Raw genomic sequence first — 19,151 nt, 5'->3', positions numbered from 1 at the left:
AAGACCTATTCAGGTTATTCTATTCAGGAAGGCTTTTTTATCTTAACTCTTATTATTATTTTCTTTATATTTTGTGTTCAGTCAGTGTCAGTGGTTCTCAAACTTTTTCAGGTCATGTACCCCGAAACTGACTCAAATGAAATCACGGACCCCCATCTGATAAGATTTTTGCTTTTAGATGTTTTATTTTAGAAAGTGTATGAAACCCATGACCAAAATAATCATACATTCTATCATTCTGTCTTATGGATGGAATTATAGTGAAAATAAACTATTCCCCTTCTTTTTGGGAACCCCCTCAAGGATCTCTGGGGATCCCTGGACCCCACTTTGAGAACCACTGTTAATACTGTAGCACTTTGAGTTTCAATATGAATAAAATGTGAGGTACAAATGAAATGTATTATTATTATTATTATTATTTACTGCTGGCTCTAATGTCTCTGCATTTTGATATATGATATAATTACTTTTGGAAGATAAATGTTGGTCTCAGATGAAATCTAATAATTGTTGCTGCCACATTAGTTTGTCTGAATGTAAAGTGAAGCTTCATATGAGGCCTTCGGGCCAGATATCACCACATTTTAATAAATATAAACTTATTATAATGGACAGATCAGTCTATATTAAATTTTGTTTTATTATACATAACAAAAACTACATAGTAGTAATAGTTTGGATTTTTACTATAGCTACACTACAGGCTGAATACAGACAGCATTTCTCTGCCAATGAGCCCGAACTTGGCGAAAGGTCAACCAATGACATTAAGAGGGGGGCGGGTCTTAAGAGTTTCTGGTTGCCAGGGATACGCAACGACTCATTCGTTCGTTTGTCCGTTTAAAAACAGGTTAATTTTTTTTACTGTGAGTAGCTTTATTTATCTTAAAATGGATGACATTGGAAGTTTAGAAATAAGGTATGTCGTCGCTACAAATAAACCTATTTTCTATTTCACTTTTAGCAGAATTTATATGCATCATTATGTACCATTTGTTATCACTGTGCACATAGCAGTTAGCTAGCGTTAATATCTAGCTGTTAACCGTTACATTACTCCCTCCAGGTGGATACAAGGCTTTACAAACAAGAATATCGAGTTCGTCGACGATAAAACAGTATGCTACACATGTGGGAGTCACATCTGTTTCTTGAACCTGGAGACAAAAATGCAAAGTGTACTTCAAAGTCCTGGCAGAGGCATTGGTGCCTTAACAGCAAATGGCAACAGTGGGATTTTTGCTTTCTCTGAGCAAAAGCTCTCCCCGTCTATATTTGTGTACTCTTTCCCCGAGCTTCAGTTGAAAAACGAGCTAAAAGGTAACCTAAGTAAGGCGATATTTTCTTCCAGCTCATATCAAAAATTAGTTAAATATATAGATTTTTTAGCTATGATTTTGCTGTGAGTTTTAATACATTTATTTGCAGGAACTACACCACTGGACTACACATCTCTAACATTAAGTGATGGTGGTCCTTATTTAGGCTGCTGTTCCTCTCTTCCAGACCACACAATAACTGTGTGGTAAGCCATTAAAAGAAACACACTAGCTCATATTGTGTTCTACACATTTTCAGTTATGTTTATTTGTGCTGAGCAAGCTCTGTTACTGTAATCATGACTTGTGTTATGCAGGAACTGGGAAAATGTTGAGCAACTTTGTACGCAAACACAAGCTGGGCGAGATGTAATTTCGTTGGTGTTCAACCCTCTGAATTGGCTCCAGCTTTGTGCTTTGGGCACTTCATCGCTCACTGTCTGGAATATTGAGAAGAGTGCCGGCTTTCACCTCCTAAAACCAAGGTAGCAGACCTAGTTGTATAAGCATGTAATTTAAATTCAAATATATGGACTTGACATTTTCTTCTCAATTATCTTATTCAACATATACACTAAACTGCATCACTAGTATAATTTCTTTATGTTCAGTTGGCCGCAGGTACAACAAGGACTGAAAAACCCATGTGGGACATACTGTAGATACTATGACTGTGGCATCCTAATCATGTTGATCTGTATTTACCAGCAGAAAGAGTTCATAATCAAGCACTGATGTGTCTGAAATGTATATGATTCAAACAGTATTACGGTATGTACATTCATATAATATATTTGGTGTTCCAGTGTGATAGAGCTTCCAGCAACTGATGGTTCCTTTGTTGAGAGATTGTGGCCTACCTCTCATACTGTCAGCAAGCAATTCACCTATTTTGGTCCAGAGATGCCTCCATCAGCCATCATAGGACTCAGGGGAGACAAAGCAGAAAGCATTGTGGTATTGTCCCACTGTCACTTACGTACTAATACTTAAAAAATAAATACACCTCCATCAGTTAATATGTTTTTTTTTATATAATGTAGCTATGATAGATCTATGAGTCTGTTTGTTGGGGAAACAATTTTTTTGTCGGGCACAAACACTTAAAACAGCATGTAAACTGTTACTCAACTCCACATGTGTTTACACAGACTAACCTCTGCACCAAAGCCAGACTAACTCCTGCTGCCATCTGCTGGACTGCCACATCAGAGCTTTATGTGGGCTGTAAGGAAGGCTTTCTGTTGCTTGTGGACCCAGAGAGGCTCTCTGTCTCAGTCCTCTTCAATCCCACAAGTAAACACTGGGATGTGGTAGATTAAAAATTCTGTGGGACTTTTTGTTCTCTTCCAAATACGTATTGCTTAATTTTATTTGGTACATTTTAGAACTAATCTGTGTTTAATTCTTATTCAGCTGCTGATGCCATTCCTGAACTCAAGCAAAGCAACTTTCAAGCTTTAGCTCTTAACAGAAATGGTTTGATCGCTGTAGGAAAGGTATGATCCCATGAACCCATTAGTGTCTGCTTTTTTACTTGTTCCTATCTCTGAATTTGCTGAGTATGGTACATTAAAGTTTCTGCTGATCAGTGATCTGATTTGCAGTTTAAGTCATTAGAAAATTGTATTTAAGCCAATTTAAACATAATTTAAAATGCTTATGTCTTACAGGAGAATGTGGTGCACTGCTTGCAAACAAAAGGGGCTCAGATTAGCGTCACACAAACATGGCAATTAGAAGGACCTGTCACAACTGTCACGTACTCCCCTGATTATGAAACATTACTTTTGTCTTCCAACATGGTGAGTACTTAAAAGTACCATGGTGTGACTTAGTGTTCATAAGGACACATAACATTCCATCAAATAACACCATATGGCATTATAGAGAAAATATATATTTAAAAAGTCAAAAATATAACACACTGCTTGTTCTTTAGGGGCAGATCTATATGTTGAATCCAACCCGGTCAGAAAAGATTGTGAAGATCCTGGATGTCCTCAGTGGCAACTTCATGGCAGCAGCTTTGTTGCAATCTGACAAGAACATTAGTGTGGTAAAATCGTTGTGTTGCTCAAGAATCACAGTGCCTTGTGTTGGCATCTGTAATTTAGGTCAATTTAAGTGACAATAATGCTTATGTTTGTAATGCTGGTTGCAGTCAGTGAGGGAGTCTGGAGAACTGCAGCTATGGTCCGCAGATGGCTTTTGCCTCAGTTCCTTGTTGCTTCAAGCTGAGGTCAGAGTCACAACATATGAATATACAGAACACATCAGTGGTGCCACATTGATACATGTGATCCCTAAGCATGTGAAAATGACCTATGTTTAAATTAATGTGTCTGTTTAGGTGACAAGTCTGGCCTGCTGTCCTATTGCACAATATGCAGCTGTAGGAACAGCGTCAGGAAATGTCCTGTTCATTGACCTGAACAGGGAACAGCAGCCTCGTCTGGTACACCAGATTCATCTTTATCACAGGCCTGTGGATCACCTAGTGCAAGTATCCTCCATGACTCCAATACCGTAGAATTTCAGTTTAACACTGTGCATATGACAAAGTATGTCATTAAAATATTTATGAAGTAGAGGGAGTTATCTCTCCCAGTTCTGGTCAGGAAAGCAAATTAAAATGTAAATGTGTGTATGTGGACTATGTGTTTTTGCTTTTACAGTTTTGATCAAGAAGGACACTATCTTCTCACCGGTGCCTCAGATTCACATATCTATGTGCTTGATGCAAAGCCATCAAAGAGATTTTCAGTCATTGGATACACAGGTAGATACCCTGTGCTGTGGCACAATCAAACCTGCAGTGCAGAACTTTTACATATAAATGAATATCAGTTACATTCAAGCCCTTGCCAAACGAGTTCCCACAATGCTGTTTAAGCCTATCACCTCCAGATAAATCTCTCTGTATTTCACTCTTTAAATCTTTAAATCTCACGTTGGGGGCGACAGTCTGACGCTGGCTGTTCGGCTGTTAATCTTGCGGTTTTTCTAGACTTCCCAAATGTTATCAGACCAAATGGATCAAATTCTGATAGTGAAATGAGTCACTCGTGGGGGTTGTGTGACGCCCAAAATAATTTATCCACCATTTTACAGCCTCAACAGTAGGTTACGACCAGTGGTGTACTGGTCATTGTACATACTGGGACAAATCCCAGTGGGCCAGTGGATCATCAAAACATATCAGTTTTTACCAGCCCTCTGTGTGTGCCTGTCATTCTGGGTGCACATGAGAGCGTGCAACATGCCTGTGTCAGACAATCACAGCCGTGCGCCCCCCCCTTTACTCTCACTGCCAGAAGGGGGAGACAAAATTCCCGCACTCAAGCTTTAATGTATGAATATTTTAAGATAGAGCAAGGTCAAGCTCACCTGCATTCTTGTGTCATTTGCTTTTCTCTTCCAGTTGTTCCTGGGCCAGTTTTGTCCCTGTCCACTCAGTGCATCAGGGACCTTGAGCAGGTGAATGTTCTTGCACTGTGCACTGGACAAGAAAGCAAAAACCATGATGGTAGCCTGCTCATCCTGCTCACTCTGCCTGCAAAGGACCTTGCAGGTAAAGCACTGATGGAGTAGATTTAGTCATTGAGACACTCAAGAACACTGTTGACATTTAGTACCTCTGTTGGCTCTTATTCTACTTATTCTCTAGATTTTTTTTAAATTAAGGGAATTACGGGAAGCCATTTAAAATGATTTGGTACACATCCAGAGGAGATAGAACTATTAATAATAGTGAGCAGATTTGGGCCAGTGGCTCCTATTTCCACTCTTAACAGTCTTTTTGGTTAGGTTTGAGGGTCTTGTGCAAAACATTTCAAACACTTCAGTTTAGTTTGCAAAGGAGCAACTATATCTAGATACAAGTGTAACGCATTGATAGAATCCAATAGAACATTTTATCCAAATGTTTAGACATGCTGTCTCTAACACTAGTAAAAGGAGAGAAAAATGACTGAAAGGTTTACAAAATCACACACTTTGCTTATACAGAAGCCTGGAAAAGCCTGTTGAGCAAAGGGAAAGTGCAAACACGAAGTCAAGGGTGTGGCCACAGTTTCAAGTTGAGACTAAAAAAATGACTGCAATGTGTATGTATGCTCAAGCCGATAAAGCACTTTTACTCTCCAAACAAAAGTACTAAGATCAACTGCTTTAGAATTCCTCAGTCTTATTGTAAATGTGAAGATGCATGTTTAGCAGGCCCCTTATAATAGATGTCACTATAGATAGTCTGACTGTTTCTAATCACTTATTTATTTACTTCCTGCTACATGTGCCTCTACTGACCTCCAGGTCCAGATTGTGTAGACAGACATGGTTGTCTGTCTAATCACATCCTGAAAGTGTCCCAATACGAAGTTCCTCATCCACTTAAATCCTGTGTTCTGGGAGTCGGTGAGGTCTTCGCTTATTGCCACAGGAGGAAAACTCTTCAGCGATTTCAGCTTCCCCAGGTTTGCTAGATCCTAATGTGACACATTCTCATGATCCTTATTCTCTGTGTTCATCTGCATGAAATATACTTACAGAGAAATTACTGCAAAGCATCATTGTGATTTTTTGTATTGTAAAACGTTCCAAAATTTAATAAAAACAGTGTTCTCAGGTATGTGTTCCTAATCTGTGTAGTAACACCCACTCCCTGCTTCATCCTCTCAGGACACAGATAGCGTCTCCAGTCATCAGGTGGTCCAGCTGAAACCAGAGCAGGAAGTGAAGGGCCATCCTCTGGGCCCTGCCTCACTTGTGCTTTCTCCTCACCAGTCATGGCTGGCTTCTGTGGGCCAAGATGGCCTCCTGCATATCCGAGAAACCGCCTCCATTGTAGGAGCTTACTTCATTTTTTTATTTTAATTCTTATTCATTTTTTTGCTTATAAGTGTTACAACCTTGTTATTGTTTGTGGTGTGTTTTACAATGCTGTTGCTGCATCTGCAGGAGCAGTACATTGAGCTACAGTGTCATTCCTACCGCCTTGGTGGAGTTCGGAGTGTTTCGTTTTCTGCAGACAGCCAGACACTCCTCACTGCTGGCTTTAATGATGGCTCTCTTGTGTGCATTAATCTCAGGTAAAGCAGCAAGCAGTCTGTCATGTTTACATATGGCACCGCTGTGAACAGTAGAGGGAACTGTTGTTCTCAGTAGTGATGTCATTTGCAGTTTGATATAGCATAGCACAGCATTGCTTGTTTTTAAAAGATAGTGTGGATTTATGGATCAACTTCCATATGAAATTCATATATCCGCTGTCTTATTCTGTGTGTCTGTGTATGTTTTTTCCATGGCGCCATACAGAATTAAAAGTTTGGATGCTGATAAGGTGAACAACGCCACTCAGTATAGCCAGTCCATGGGTTATTTCTTGAAGAGGATATTCATTAAAGAGAACAAAGTCCTCATTGACTTGCCTGAGTGGGGCCGAGAGTCTCCTGCTAGCACTGAAAAAACAGAGGAAAGTGAGGTAAACAATAATCTATTCAATTCTGTTTTAGCAGTAAATTACTGCTATATAATAGTGTACAAACTGTGCTGCTAATCTGAAATGCTGATCTTCATATGTTGAAATAAATGCATCAGAGTTTTAATGAGAGTTTTTATGAAAAAGTATTAGAAATACCTCTCAGTATAGAGCTATACAATTCAAAAGCACCACAAACTAGAAACTCCAAAACAATCAGTTGAATCAACACCTCTAATATTATCTGAACATTCCTCACTTGAAATTTATAATCTTTAAGACGGTGGGATTTATTGCAGGACTGTGGTTTAAGACTGCATTAACTTTAGCTAGAGGTACCTAAAAATTTGTAGCTGTGTATGAAGATGTCTTTATATGTAAGACTTATTATAATAATACTAATACTAATAATAGAGGTTATGTTGGCATAGATGATGAAAGGGTGAGGAATAAAATGACAAATGTAAATTGCTTGTAAGAACTAGTTTCTGAGCTGTTTCACTAATTAAACATCAATCAACATTTTGTGTTCTTAATTTGGGCGCTGTGATATAAATCTGGTATAGATAACATTATACATATATATATATATATATATATATATATATATATATACAGTATGGCATTTATTGTCTTTTACATTACTAATTTGAGCATTAACTTATTTTAGCATTATGTCAAAGCAAATTATTTTATTTATCTATATATGTTCATTATTTTTATATGTTAAGGCTTTGCAGATCAGTGGTAGAACAACGACTGTGGATGTGACAGAGCAGGATGAGAGTTATAACAGCCTGCTGTCAGCTCCACGTTCACACTCCACCTGGCTGGAAAGTAGACAGGAGGCGGTCAGTGACTAATATACTATAATTGGTGGTGACATACAATTAGATATTGTTAACCATGTTTAGATACTTCTCTTATGTCTCAACAATGTTGCAGGTGGGGGATTACAAATGTGCCCTTTGCACCTGTGTGTAATATCTTACTCAAAAAACAGCTGTGTTTCTTTTGGCTCAGATTTTCCTGCACAGCAGTTTTATTTATTATGACTCGTTATAGTGTCAACCTCTTCAACATCTTAGCAAGTACTAAAGTGCTATGACGCTGATAAGCATTTCTAAAGAAAATTTTCAGTACTTTATCACCTGACAAATCTTGATAACGATAAATTGATTATGAAGGTGTGGCAGTCTTTGGATTGTGGTTTTTACACCTTATAGACAATCACACATAGGAAATGGGCAGAGGTGCTTTCTAGATAGCTTTTATGTTACAGCATGCTTTCTATTCTGACTCACGTGTTCTGTGAGGGCTGCTGTTTGAATTTAGCTAAAATATGTTGAGTGGTGAAGTGTTGTGTTTTTAATTATTTAACTGCTATAATACATAATTGAAGTTCAGTTGAAATCTCACTTGTTTATATTGTGTATACATTAAACAGGCTGTAGAAGAAGACAACCAGCAATATTCTGAGACAAAGAAAAACTTGAGGAAAAGAACGAAAGAGATGCGTGATATTGTAAGTGACATTTATTACATTTTTTAAAATTGTAACCTACAAAGACACTTGCCATGAGCTCAAAAATATTTTATTTTCAAAGGTTCTTGAGCAGCATCAGTATCATGACAAATATAAAACTTGCTGACAAAACGACATCCCACAGTGCATGTAAGCACAAATACTGTACTGTATGTCAGTAAACACATTTCACACTGCTTAAGTGCTATTCAAATCAATAACACTTATCTCTGTTTACTATTATACATCAGCTCACAACTCAGGGCAACACACACAAAATAAATTAAAGAAAAAACAAACAAAAACAGTTAAACACAGAGATAAATCTGTATGTTGAATACTGATAATAAATATGTGAATGAATAAAAACAAAACTATGAAGCCATGCTTTGTTAACTATGTCAAAATTCACAACTTAGGCACTGAAACAGCAGTAGTCCAATGGTGGTTCAAAGCATCACTGATTTATCTCAAAAACATTTCGCACCCATTTTAAATAACCTTTAATTTATAGTTTTATTTCTATTTCTAGCACATTGTATGCTTGAAGTTAAGGTAACATGTTTGATTTTGAGTAATTTTGAAGTAACTTAATTTTGAGCTAGGCCTGTATGTAATGATATTAAAACTACAACAGATAAAATAGCAAAATTACAAAACAAGTTGCAGAAAAGTTTTAAAAAGTTCACAAAAGTTCGTCTAACAAACAATATGAGGACTAAACTGTGTTCTCTTTACCATCAGATTCAGGAGATGATCCGTGAAAATGAGAAAGCTCCAGAAATCGAGCGTCTGGAACTACAGGAGTTCAACCTGGATGTTGAGGAGCAGAAAAGACTGGATGCCATGGCGGAGCAGGAAGTTAGCAGGGTAATGCACACCCACAAAAATGAATGCAATGAGTCTTTAATTTTGTGTTGAGGTCATTATGGTTGTGATCCTTGATTGTAGGTGAGAAATGAAATCGAGTTGGAAATTCTAGAGAAATGTTACCTCCGTGATGTCCTGAAGCGAGAATGCTGGGATTCAATGAAGGTCAAAGGCAGAGCTATTAAGGTAAGATGGCTCAGTTTAATGATGCTATATTTTTTTCATTATCATTATAATTTTAAGAGCATGTTATGATCTGTAAATATTTTTTTCTAAATCATTTCTGACTGTCTACCTCAGGCCTTTCACTCTGAACATGAGGTGAAGAACTACCTGTTGAAAGAGAGATCTGAAAAAGAGTTGGAGGATCTGCATAGGGTTGAGATAATGAGGACGATGGAAAAGGCTGCCTGCACTGTAAGAAACACTGGTGAATGGAACAGATTAGATCATATGTTTACAGTTTCTAATGTGAAACGGAAATGCAGCATGTAGTCATGACAAACAACAAATCTAGATTCTACATTTTCCAAAAGCTTCAAACAACTTCTGTATATTGGTTTTTACTCCCTGAGAGTACATTTTATGGCAAAACCACTGAAGTCAACACAAGTTTACAGCTGGAAAATATTTCAATGCTTTGATTCACAGTCCTATGCTGACCTTTCACTGTTGTAACTTTTTAAAATGCTTGACTAAGTGCCAGTCCACCAGTGTTGAAATGTTTCTAGATTTATGCTGTGTGGCCAAGAAAGAGTTGTTACGATGGTTCCCTTCACTGCAATATTCTCAGGATAAAGTTTATAATCTTATGGCCACAGATTCAGTCCCCGATGTTTATTTCAGCCCTCTCATTCAAAGTGTTTGTCCCCACCTTTCAGCTACAGCAGATCAGCCCAGAGAAAAATTCCAACACGACCAGCGTGAAAGAGCAAGAGCCGGGGGAGGAAGGCCATGAGTCAGAGAGTGTTGCTGTAACAGGCAGTTACTCTGCTCAGTTAGGATGTTCAAATCCCTACCTCTATGATCAGTTCAGCCTGCAAACCACAGAACAGAAGATCAACCAGATAATTCTGCTCCAGGTGGGAACCTGTTCCAAAAACAAAAAAATATAAATCTCACCAACAGTGTAAACATAAAGAAAATGAGTGAATGAATGAATAAAGTGTATGAAAATTAATACAAATAAGTGTGTTTTTAAAAAGTGTTTTTTATAAACTAGCTGACAGCTGATTATACAGTTCACAGATATTGTAATCATGATCATAAATCATATTTTATTTTCTCTCTCAATTCCAAATGCAGGACATGATTTATCGAGTCAAGACAGCTTTCAACACTGAGTTCGACACCGTGCACAGGCAAAAGGTGCAGGAGCTCAGCCGTATTAGAGACAGGAACAGGCAAATCAGGGAGATCATAGCAGAGCTGGAAATGAACGAGAAGCTTTGGGAGCCCAGCCTGGACGTCAGCGAGTGGCCAGAGAGGCTGTTCACTGTGGATGACTCTGAGGTTACTGACCGCCTCATAAAACATCTAAACAGTTGACAAAGATTGTGTAGAGTTGAACAAACAAAGCTTACACATTGGACTAAGTGGTTGTTTGGGTTTTTTTTTTTTTTTTTACAAAATGTGAAATGTTAAGTGTATATCATGATACAAAATTTTTTCACTATTAACGAGCAAAGACACTGTATGTGCCTTCTACCCACTTCAGATAAAAGCAGAAAAGTACCTCACTCCAGAACAGAAAAAGAAGGAGGAGATGAAGAAGTTGGAAGAGCAAAGACGTTTGGCTGCCAAGGTATGCCGCCATGATAAATGTGTTTTTGTTTTTCCAACACTTGTTTGTCATTATTTCCAAATTCTTCAAATTCTTCGATATGCAATTCCTACATCCATAATTAACATTGACAGCAGCAATAGTAAATTCAATGGTCCTTTGTTAAAAAGAAATGCTGTCAATTATGTTAATGTCTCGTGTCTTAATGATATATAGTATACAGTGCTGTCATAAATCAAAAATAAAAAGTAGTTCAGCTCTCTTGTATTGATCGGTTTTTTTCTTTCTACTTCAGGGTGATAATTCCAGAGAAAGGGCTCTTGATGACATGATGGATGGAGTACTTGAAGTGAAAAAAGAGGGTTTCTTAAAAATGGTGGGTCAATGTGGTCAAATTCTTGTTAATGCTATAAGTCATAGCTTGTTAAGGTTAAATACTGTAAAAGATTGATCCCAGATTGTAGAAATAGTCTTTTTACAGTGAAATATTCTCTACTTAATTTTTTAACTAATGTATAGACACTTTAAAATATAATTTTTTTACACACCTGATAAGATAACTTCAAGGCTGCGTCCATTTAAATATTGAAACCAGGTTAATGAAGACAGATGTTAGAGAGGAGGTCAAGCTGAGGTTGGCTTGAATCAGAAAATGTATATGTAGTTTTTGAGTTTTAATACAATCTATACAAAAAGATTTTTGAAATGTCTGGGAGAGAAAATTCTTCCCCACCTCCTGCTGTCAGTTCTCATGACGTATCCAAATCATTACATCTCACTGCAGCCAAAATTGACTACTTAATGCAGACACAGGAAAGTGTTAATTATCCTCCTTTAGACAAATAATGTCTAAGGGTTTTTCTTTTTACTTGAATTCTTTTTTTAGGCAGTGTCAGTAGAATTAGACAAATCAGCATGAAGGGCACATAGTTTCTATTGAATTTACTCCGCAGGAAATACCTCCGCCTGAGTTTGTTTTGACCAAACCTGACATTCATTGGAGTGAAGAGGAGAAAAAAGTCCACAAAGAGTATGAAAAGAAAAGCAAAGAGCTGAGTACGGAGAAGGAGAAATACAAAAAGGTATTACAGTCAATGCATTCACACCTGTGATTTGCTATAACGAGAAATATGGATTACGTTTGATCAGTGATCAATATAGATAATCTGTGAACACTGTAATTCCAGTCACTGGAAACTGAAATGAAAAAGCTCCACGCATCTTCTAAGGAAGCTACTGAAAGGTTTGATGAAACTTTGAAAAAGTTGTTTGAGAAGAAAATTAAGTGTGAAATGACTATATATCAGGTGAGCCAACACACACACACACACAGACACACACACGTACCGCATGTATGACTAGTGACAGACTCATAATAAAGACAATAAATGCAGACATGAGATAATGAATTATGAGATTTGATATCTTGTAAACGTCTTGTTTAATATTTTTTTTCTGATGTATTTAACAGGAAGAGCTCAAGATTACTTATCTTGTTTATTCAGTCCATATGGATGAGGTGATGAGGAATCGAGAGCTGGAGCTCAAGCTCAGACTTGAAAAAACATTGGCATTCAAGGTCAGAGAACTCTCCCACAATAATGCTGGATGAATTTATGGCTGCCAGCTTCAGATTCTGTTATATAAAGCCGGAATGAATGGCACTGATCTTTTTCCAAATTCTGGTATAACACCTTCCCATCACTCAGGCGTGTTTTGCAAGAGCTAACCTGTGCGGTATGCTAATTTCTTTGGCATCAAGACTGCTAGTCACTAATTCCCGTTCGTTCTACTTTCATCTGGTCAACATGTATTTCTCTTACAGGATGAAATTGAGGAAGAGGTGAAGAAACATGAAAAGGAAGTAGAATTGTTTCACGAGACCTATGACAGCGTTTTAGCTGAGGATAAAGTAAGTCTGCTGGTAAATACTGAAATCCTTCTGACAGTAAATGTCTGAGCCCATAATATAATATATCATTCATGTCTCCCAAGGTTCTTGACAAAGAATTCAGGAAGGAGTTCTTTGATGTACCAAGACATGTTGTTGATCATCTGTATAGACTATTCAAGCGTAGACCCAGGTTTGTCATACTTACAATGTATAAAATTGCATGATTTTATATGACTAGAAGTTGTAAATTATTCAGCAGTTGCTGCAGGCAAAGCTGCGTTGTGATCAGGGTTTTTTATGCCTCAGGGTTCAAAAGATGAGGACCCAGATCGACAACAACCAAAACCCATTTAAAGAGCAGAGTCTGTGTGGTTCTCTGGCACCCGATGGGCTCGGAAAAATGATGATGGCTATGGAGGAGCTGGATGCTCAAGAGAATATGCCAGAAGGGTTGAACCCGGTGATCTGGGAGAGGTTTTGTCTTGTCCGCAGAACAAAAGTAGAGAGTGAGCAAAAGGTAATATGAGGACATGGACGGGTAAAGACTGGAAAACCAGAGGAACACTGCTAGTCCCAGTTTCATAGAACTAGACCACCAAAGTACACATACGCATTTCACAATACAAGTATGTAATTAGCATGCACACAGATTCGATTTAAGAGACTTCTAACTGCATTTCTAAACAAGGCCTTTCCAATTTATAAATGTTGCTTCTCTGTCTCTCTCTTACAATACACAACTACTGTAATGCTCAGTCCGACCCACCTATGAAACGGATTCAGAAAACTTTACCAAATATAGATTTTGTGTTTGTATGTATTATCTTCTGTATTTGTATCTGTAGTTGTTCACTTACTGTTGGACTTTTCCTTTGCAGGTGAGAGTAAAAGCTTTGGCTCTTGCTGAGATGCAGGCGTTCCTACAAAAGAGGAGAGACGAGGATAAGGCTGCTCAACAGGAAATCAGAAATCTCACTGACGAACTTGAAAGGTATGACTGTGATGTTGTCTTTCATTCTGATTATAAGGAATTCTAATTGAACTTTTGTATGCTTCTCTACCCACATAAAATACTGCAGGCATCCTCTTATAGCTGCATGTCTTAAATTTATTCTTAAAACTGATGGATTTAACACAGTTCATCTCAACCCCTGTAACCTTTGACACTGAACAAATACTTGTACTTGTACTACATACAGTAACTACTGCACAACATTGAAAACAATAAAAATTTAATAAAGGTAAAAGTAAATATTTTAATGTTTAAGTTTTTTAGATAATGTTAATGTTTAGATTTGTATTCTATTTCTCTATGGAAGTCAGGTCCTCCAGTGGTTTTTGTTGCTCTGCTCCCTTCTAGTCTGCATAAGGAAAAGCACCGTTTCCTGACCGACATCATGGTCCAGGTCCTACTCAAACAGGGCCAGGTGGAGGTTTCTACCACAGGCTTTACTCCTGATTACAGTGACTCAGTACTTCTCCACAGGAGTGTGGTAGAAGACCTCAACAGCACCATCAGGGTCAGTTTATACCACCAGACACACACAGATTCATATTACAACAGACTCTGGAAAATAAGGATGTGTATTTTTGTGATGGATCTATATAGAAAACAGGGGATCATAATTACACGTGCTGAGTGCTTAATTAATTGATCACAATACAAGTACAATAACAAACTATTTTCTGCCTGACAAAAGGTGAGAAAATGTGTCACATTTCAGCAGCAGTCAACTATATTGGGTATGAGAAAATGTCTGTGTCTGTAAAATGATTAATTGTATGATCAGACACTTGGAGAGCAGAAGATAGCCGCCATGGTGGAGACCAAAGACTTACGGAAGGGCATCATCCAGCTGGAGTGGGAAAACAAGATGAGGAGGATGCAGATAGAGGACCTTAAAAACAAAGCCCGAGACATCCAGATGTTACGACTCTCTGAGGACCAAAAGGAGGTAAGTGTAGTAATTACACTCCTAAAACATCAAAATATTTGACTTTCTCATGAACCTGAATGTCAAACACTGACTTGCCCTTAATGAGGAGATGAGCTCTAAATAACACTTTCCGAGCTGTAATAATGGCTGCTGGATAGTGAATTGATGTTACCCTGCATGTAATTCTAACATACTAATTACATACCATGCGTCATGTCAAGTTTTCAAAGTTAAGCGTCTGCTTGAAATGGCAATGAAAGCTTTGTACTCAACGTGAAAAAGTTAACCCTGTAAGCATTTCTGACCAAACTTCAGTCAGCGATATAAAGACAGGTATTTTGGTTTTGGCAGCATCAGATGTGCGAGCAGATAATTGTTCCTATTGTTCTTTTGTCATCACAGACACACAGTATGTGCATGTGAGAACCCAACGTTCTTTTTTGTTTGTTTTATAACAGTTATTCGATAAGTGGAGACTGTTAGAAACTATACATATACTTTCTCTGCTTTTTTTAGTCCTTTTTTAACATCTCAGCCATGTTCATGAAATGATTTAAAATTCTGGGAAAACAGAAAAGCTATTCTGCTTCACTTGGCAGCGAATGTAAATCTACATGCTTGAACAGGCAGTTCAATCAAATACAGACCACAAAACGTAACAGGAGGATACTTTGCTCCTGGTTAAACCCTCCATACAGATTATAACACAAGAAGAAATCTGGTGAGTTAATGGCATAAAAAAATACAGGGCGGTGCTGGTTGACTAACAGTGCATGATCAAATGAGTCATCCCATCATCTTATTTTTGACAAGTCAATGAGCATGGCACAAACAAATCACGTTTCCAGGCACGAGTGCCAGTTTACTTTGGCAAAAGATTCAGGTAGCTCTGCTGTGGCGTGGCATACTGCTTCCTGTCATTGTTTAGGACTCCGACACTTTGAGAGAGAAAAGTTTAAATATAAACAAGGGCATCCTGAGTGATCCTGTACATTTTATAATGAAGTATTTTTACCACTACTGTAGTGAGATCTGTAACCAAGAGTGACAGAAAACATTGTTAAGACAGTTTTATCTGTGGTCGCTTCATACAAGTCAGCTTTTCCATTCTTTCCAGTATCTCAACAAGACAGACCTTGACAGTCGAGTGTCGAAGCAAGTTTCCACTTTGAAGAAAACTATTGCGTTCCAGGAGAAGGTAACAGAAAAGTAATGATGTGTTCTCATCAATGTGTACTTTTTATCAGTGTGAGGGTAATATGCTTATTATTCTCCACTTTCAGACTCATCTAAAGGACGTGGAGATACGCAAAAATAAGATTAAACAGCTTAGCAGAAAGGCAGCAATGAAAGCAGAGAAGAATGCAGTTTTAGACCAGCAGATACATGATATGCAGGTGACAGTGGCAGAGATGAGACACCTCTATCAAGCAGCAGGTAAAAAAAAAATTCAATTCTAATACAACACATAGCAAAGAGGGGTTTTTTTTAGCTTCTTCTGACTGATAATGTGGCTTTTTTGGTGTTTTAGCTTCAGAGGAAAGTCAGGTCGCTAAAACAGAGGAGCGCTACCAGGAAATTCTTCACAGGAGGAAGCTGAAGGACATTGCCAGAGCACAAGCAGAGGAACTGGCCTTCCTCTCGGCAGAAGTCGAGCGTCTGAGGATGAAGAACTTTCCATCACTCGATCAGCTGAAACACAACTGAACAAAGCCTCCTCTACAACAAACAACAGGGTTTTATTTAAACTTCTCTGAACAAGTAAATTCAACATGAAACCACAACTTAAGCTGTCAAATAAACGACATAGCAGCAACAAATAAAACAATATACATATCAATATATTTTAAATGTGATTGTTCCTCTGCAGTATTTTTTTGTGTACTGACAGTACAACTGATATGTGTGTTTGAAAGCGTATTTAGGTAGTGAAGTCATCCTCTGTGCGGTCAAAGTGCAGAATACTGTCATCCAAACCAAAGAGGTCAATAAGCTCTGACAGGCTGGCCTTTCGTCCGTCTACGGGGACATCTGACTGGAGCTCGTACAGTGCAGCCTGAGCACAACTCCGCCACTTGTCAATCAAGGTTTGGAGCTGTGTTAAATCATTCTAGAGGAGAAAGACAGGGAATATGTCATAAAAAAACAAAAATAAAGGGCATTATGTTCTTGTTAGGAGCAACCCAGACTATTTGAAAAGTATCTGATACCTTGCTTCTGTACATTTTAACCATCTTGAGTCTGCGCAGAGTCTCTTTCTTGTCTTTAACTTCTCTGCTGAGTTGTTGTACAAAGTTTTTTGATGGAGGATGTGTTGGTTCAGGAATCGGTCCAGACAACCTTTCGCTCCCTGATCTTGCTTCATTCCTGCTTACAGCAACCTTCTGGGTGATCAGTGGAGGGTTATTAACCGTCTCCCGGGAATCTGCTGAAACTTGTTGACCATCCTCCTCCTTCCCCTCCTCCTCCTCATCATCAACACAAAGGCGTTTGGCCACTGAGAAGGGCGAGGTGAAGGAGCGTCTTGATCTCTTCAGCCTCTCCCTCAGGGAGGCACTCAGCTTTGGATGACGCTGTGTGGATAGGTGATAATTTAACGTGAACATGTGTTAAATAAGCCACAGTGCATAACAGGTATCATGTGATGTTATCTAAAACAATAGAGTTAGACATCAAATACCGGATAGGAAGTTATTTGTGGTTAATTTACCTTCTCTGTGGATTCACAGGGACTAGACTCCACTGAATTACAAGGGGAAGAATAAACCGACATTAACTTCTCTGTCTTCGGCGTGATCTCCATCGGTGACACTTTCATCAGTTCATGTAAGATAGTTTTTTTCTGGCAAGACCGTAACGTTAGGGCAGCTAAATTGGCCAAATTAACGCTATTATTTGGTTAATTCGCTAGTAGTCACATAACTTTCACCTCAACAAACACAAAACAACGCCTTCGAAAGACGACAACTCACGCGAACATCCATGAAAAAGTATTGATTAACAAATTCGTAATAAATACAGACAAAAACAACACATTTCTCGCTTTAAACCGACTAAAATATACAACAGTGAGAGCGTTGACAAAATCTTTGTTTTTCCGTACTTTTGCGGCTCAAGAAAACCTCCAAAGCCAGTGATTGGACAGGATATGATGACGTCTTGCCGATAAGGATTATGGGAGCTGTAGTTGTTTCCTGCTAAAAAGGTTAAAGAGTAAAACCACGATTTAAAAGGATAATATTTCCTTTTTTATTCGCCGTGCCTAAAACGGAAATCACTTCCACAAGTCTCCATCATCTCTCACTTCTTGTTTTGGTGGAGTTATTAGTAATTTAGTGGCGCCTATGACTGAAAAAAAAAAAAAAAAAAACTTTATCAGCTTTTCACAACAGTTCTAACGGCACCAAATTAATCGGCTCATTACAATGCAACAGGTATATAACAGTATAATGATAATAATACTAATACTACTAATAATAATAACAATAATAACAACAATAATCATACACAAAATTCAGAAATTGATCTAATGAAGTAAAAGCGAAACATTTTCTCAGGGTTGTTGACAGGTCCGGTGTTGAAGTTCTGTTACTTGGTTACCCTCGTTACCAAGGAGTCACATTGTGATTCACCACTGCTCATCCGTTGATTCATACTCTATTAAAAGATTTATTTAAAGTCCTTCAGGCTGATTTGTTTTAGATTGTTTTGAGACTCGTGCTTATATCCTACATTTTTAATGTTGTCTTTGTGTAGCCGCGAGGAGAAAGGCGTGATAAAGGTAACCCTGCCTAGACTTGAACACTTGGCAGTCTGATATGACACACCCCAGGGATTGGGGATTTTTAACATTTTGTAAGGGTGAATCTCGCAGGTCTGATGATTGAAGATAATTACTACTTCTGAATCTGGAGAGAACTTTTTTTTTGTCTTTTTATACTTTTAAATTGGCATGAAGTTGACATGAAATACTGCCACATAGATGAAGTATGTTGCAGTGTGAAGGTGCCAGCTCTGTCATCAAACATCGTGAACACTCATAAATAAACTCTAATGTCATGTTTGTGCACACATGTGGCAGCACTAAGATGCAATTGTTCCGTTTCCAACTAAGAAAGTTGAAGAATGTTGTAAAGAAAGGGCGCTGATTGTCTTTAATTCAGTTTTATGTTCTTTTTAATGTTCTTTTTTAGTAGTTTATTTGACATTAGTAGGCTAATTAGGCAGAATTAGGTACAATTTAAATGGAATATTTTGCTAAAGACCACAATGATCCCTCAGTGGTAGTTCACTGTAAGCAAGACAAAGAAATATTATATCATTATGCAGATTTTGATGAGT

General features: G+C 38.0%; 2 protein-coding genes across 3 annotated transcripts; one reads left to right on the top strand and one right to left on the bottom strand.

The window, feature by feature from the left end:
• The first annotated feature begins 812 nt into the window (after positions 1-812).
• On the top strand, positions 813-16,661 carry cfap43 (cilia and flagella associated protein 43). Of its 2 annotated transcripts, none has more exons than XM_042433851.1 (38): positions 813-922; positions 1,070-1,323; positions 1,432-1,528; positions 1,640-1,807; positions 2,129-2,279; positions 2,474-2,618; positions 2,739-2,821; positions 2,996-3,127; positions 3,265-3,381; positions 3,487-3,564; positions 3,676-3,824; positions 4,001-4,104; positions 4,747-4,896; positions 5,637-5,797; positions 6,003-6,167; positions 6,282-6,412; positions 6,639-6,804; positions 7,542-7,652; positions 8,249-8,326; positions 9,071-9,196; positions 9,278-9,382; positions 9,497-9,613; positions 10,078-10,278; positions 10,502-10,708; positions 10,914-11,000; positions 11,275-11,355; positions 11,933-12,061; positions 12,167-12,286; positions 12,451-12,558; positions 12,805-12,891; positions 12,975-13,063; positions 13,180-13,390; positions 13,752-13,864; positions 14,234-14,393; positions 14,664-14,828; positions 15,928-16,008; positions 16,094-16,247; positions 16,342-16,661. In XM_042433851.1, the coding sequence occupies exons 1-38, from the start codon at positions 894-896 to the stop codon at positions 16,515-16,517; spliced, it is 4,986 nt and encodes a 1,661-aa protein (XP_042289785.1). In that variant the 5' UTR covers positions 813-893; the 3' UTR covers positions 16,518-16,661. The 2 variants fall into 2 exon arrangements, with proteins under 2 accessions (XP_042289785.1, XP_042289784.1); XM_042433850.1 differs by having other exon boundaries at positions 7,533-7,652.
• On the bottom strand, positions 16,531-18,033 carry sfr1 (SWI5-dependent homologous recombination repair protein 1). Its single transcript, XM_042433853.1, has 3 exons — positions 17,521-18,033; positions 17,021-17,383; positions 16,531-16,920 (listed from the first exon to the last, which is right to left on the bottom strand). The coding sequence occupies exons 1-3, from the start codon at positions 17,626-17,628 to the stop codon at positions 16,732-16,734; spliced, it is 660 nt and encodes a 219-aa protein (XP_042289787.1). The 5' UTR covers positions 17,629-18,033; the 3' UTR covers positions 16,531-16,731.
• Between the last annotated feature and the right edge of the window lie 1,118 nt (positions 18,034-19,151).

Source organism: Thunnus maccoyii, chromosome 14 (assembly GCF_910596095.1).
Source record: "Thunnus maccoyii chromosome 14, fThuMac1.1, whole genome shotgun sequence".
In the NCBI taxonomy this organism is placed as follows: Eukaryota; Metazoa; Chordata; class Actinopteri; order Scombriformes; family Scombridae; genus Thunnus; species Thunnus maccoyii.
Note: the sequence above shows the minus strand (reverse complement) of the source record. Positions and strands in the feature narration are given on the sequence as shown.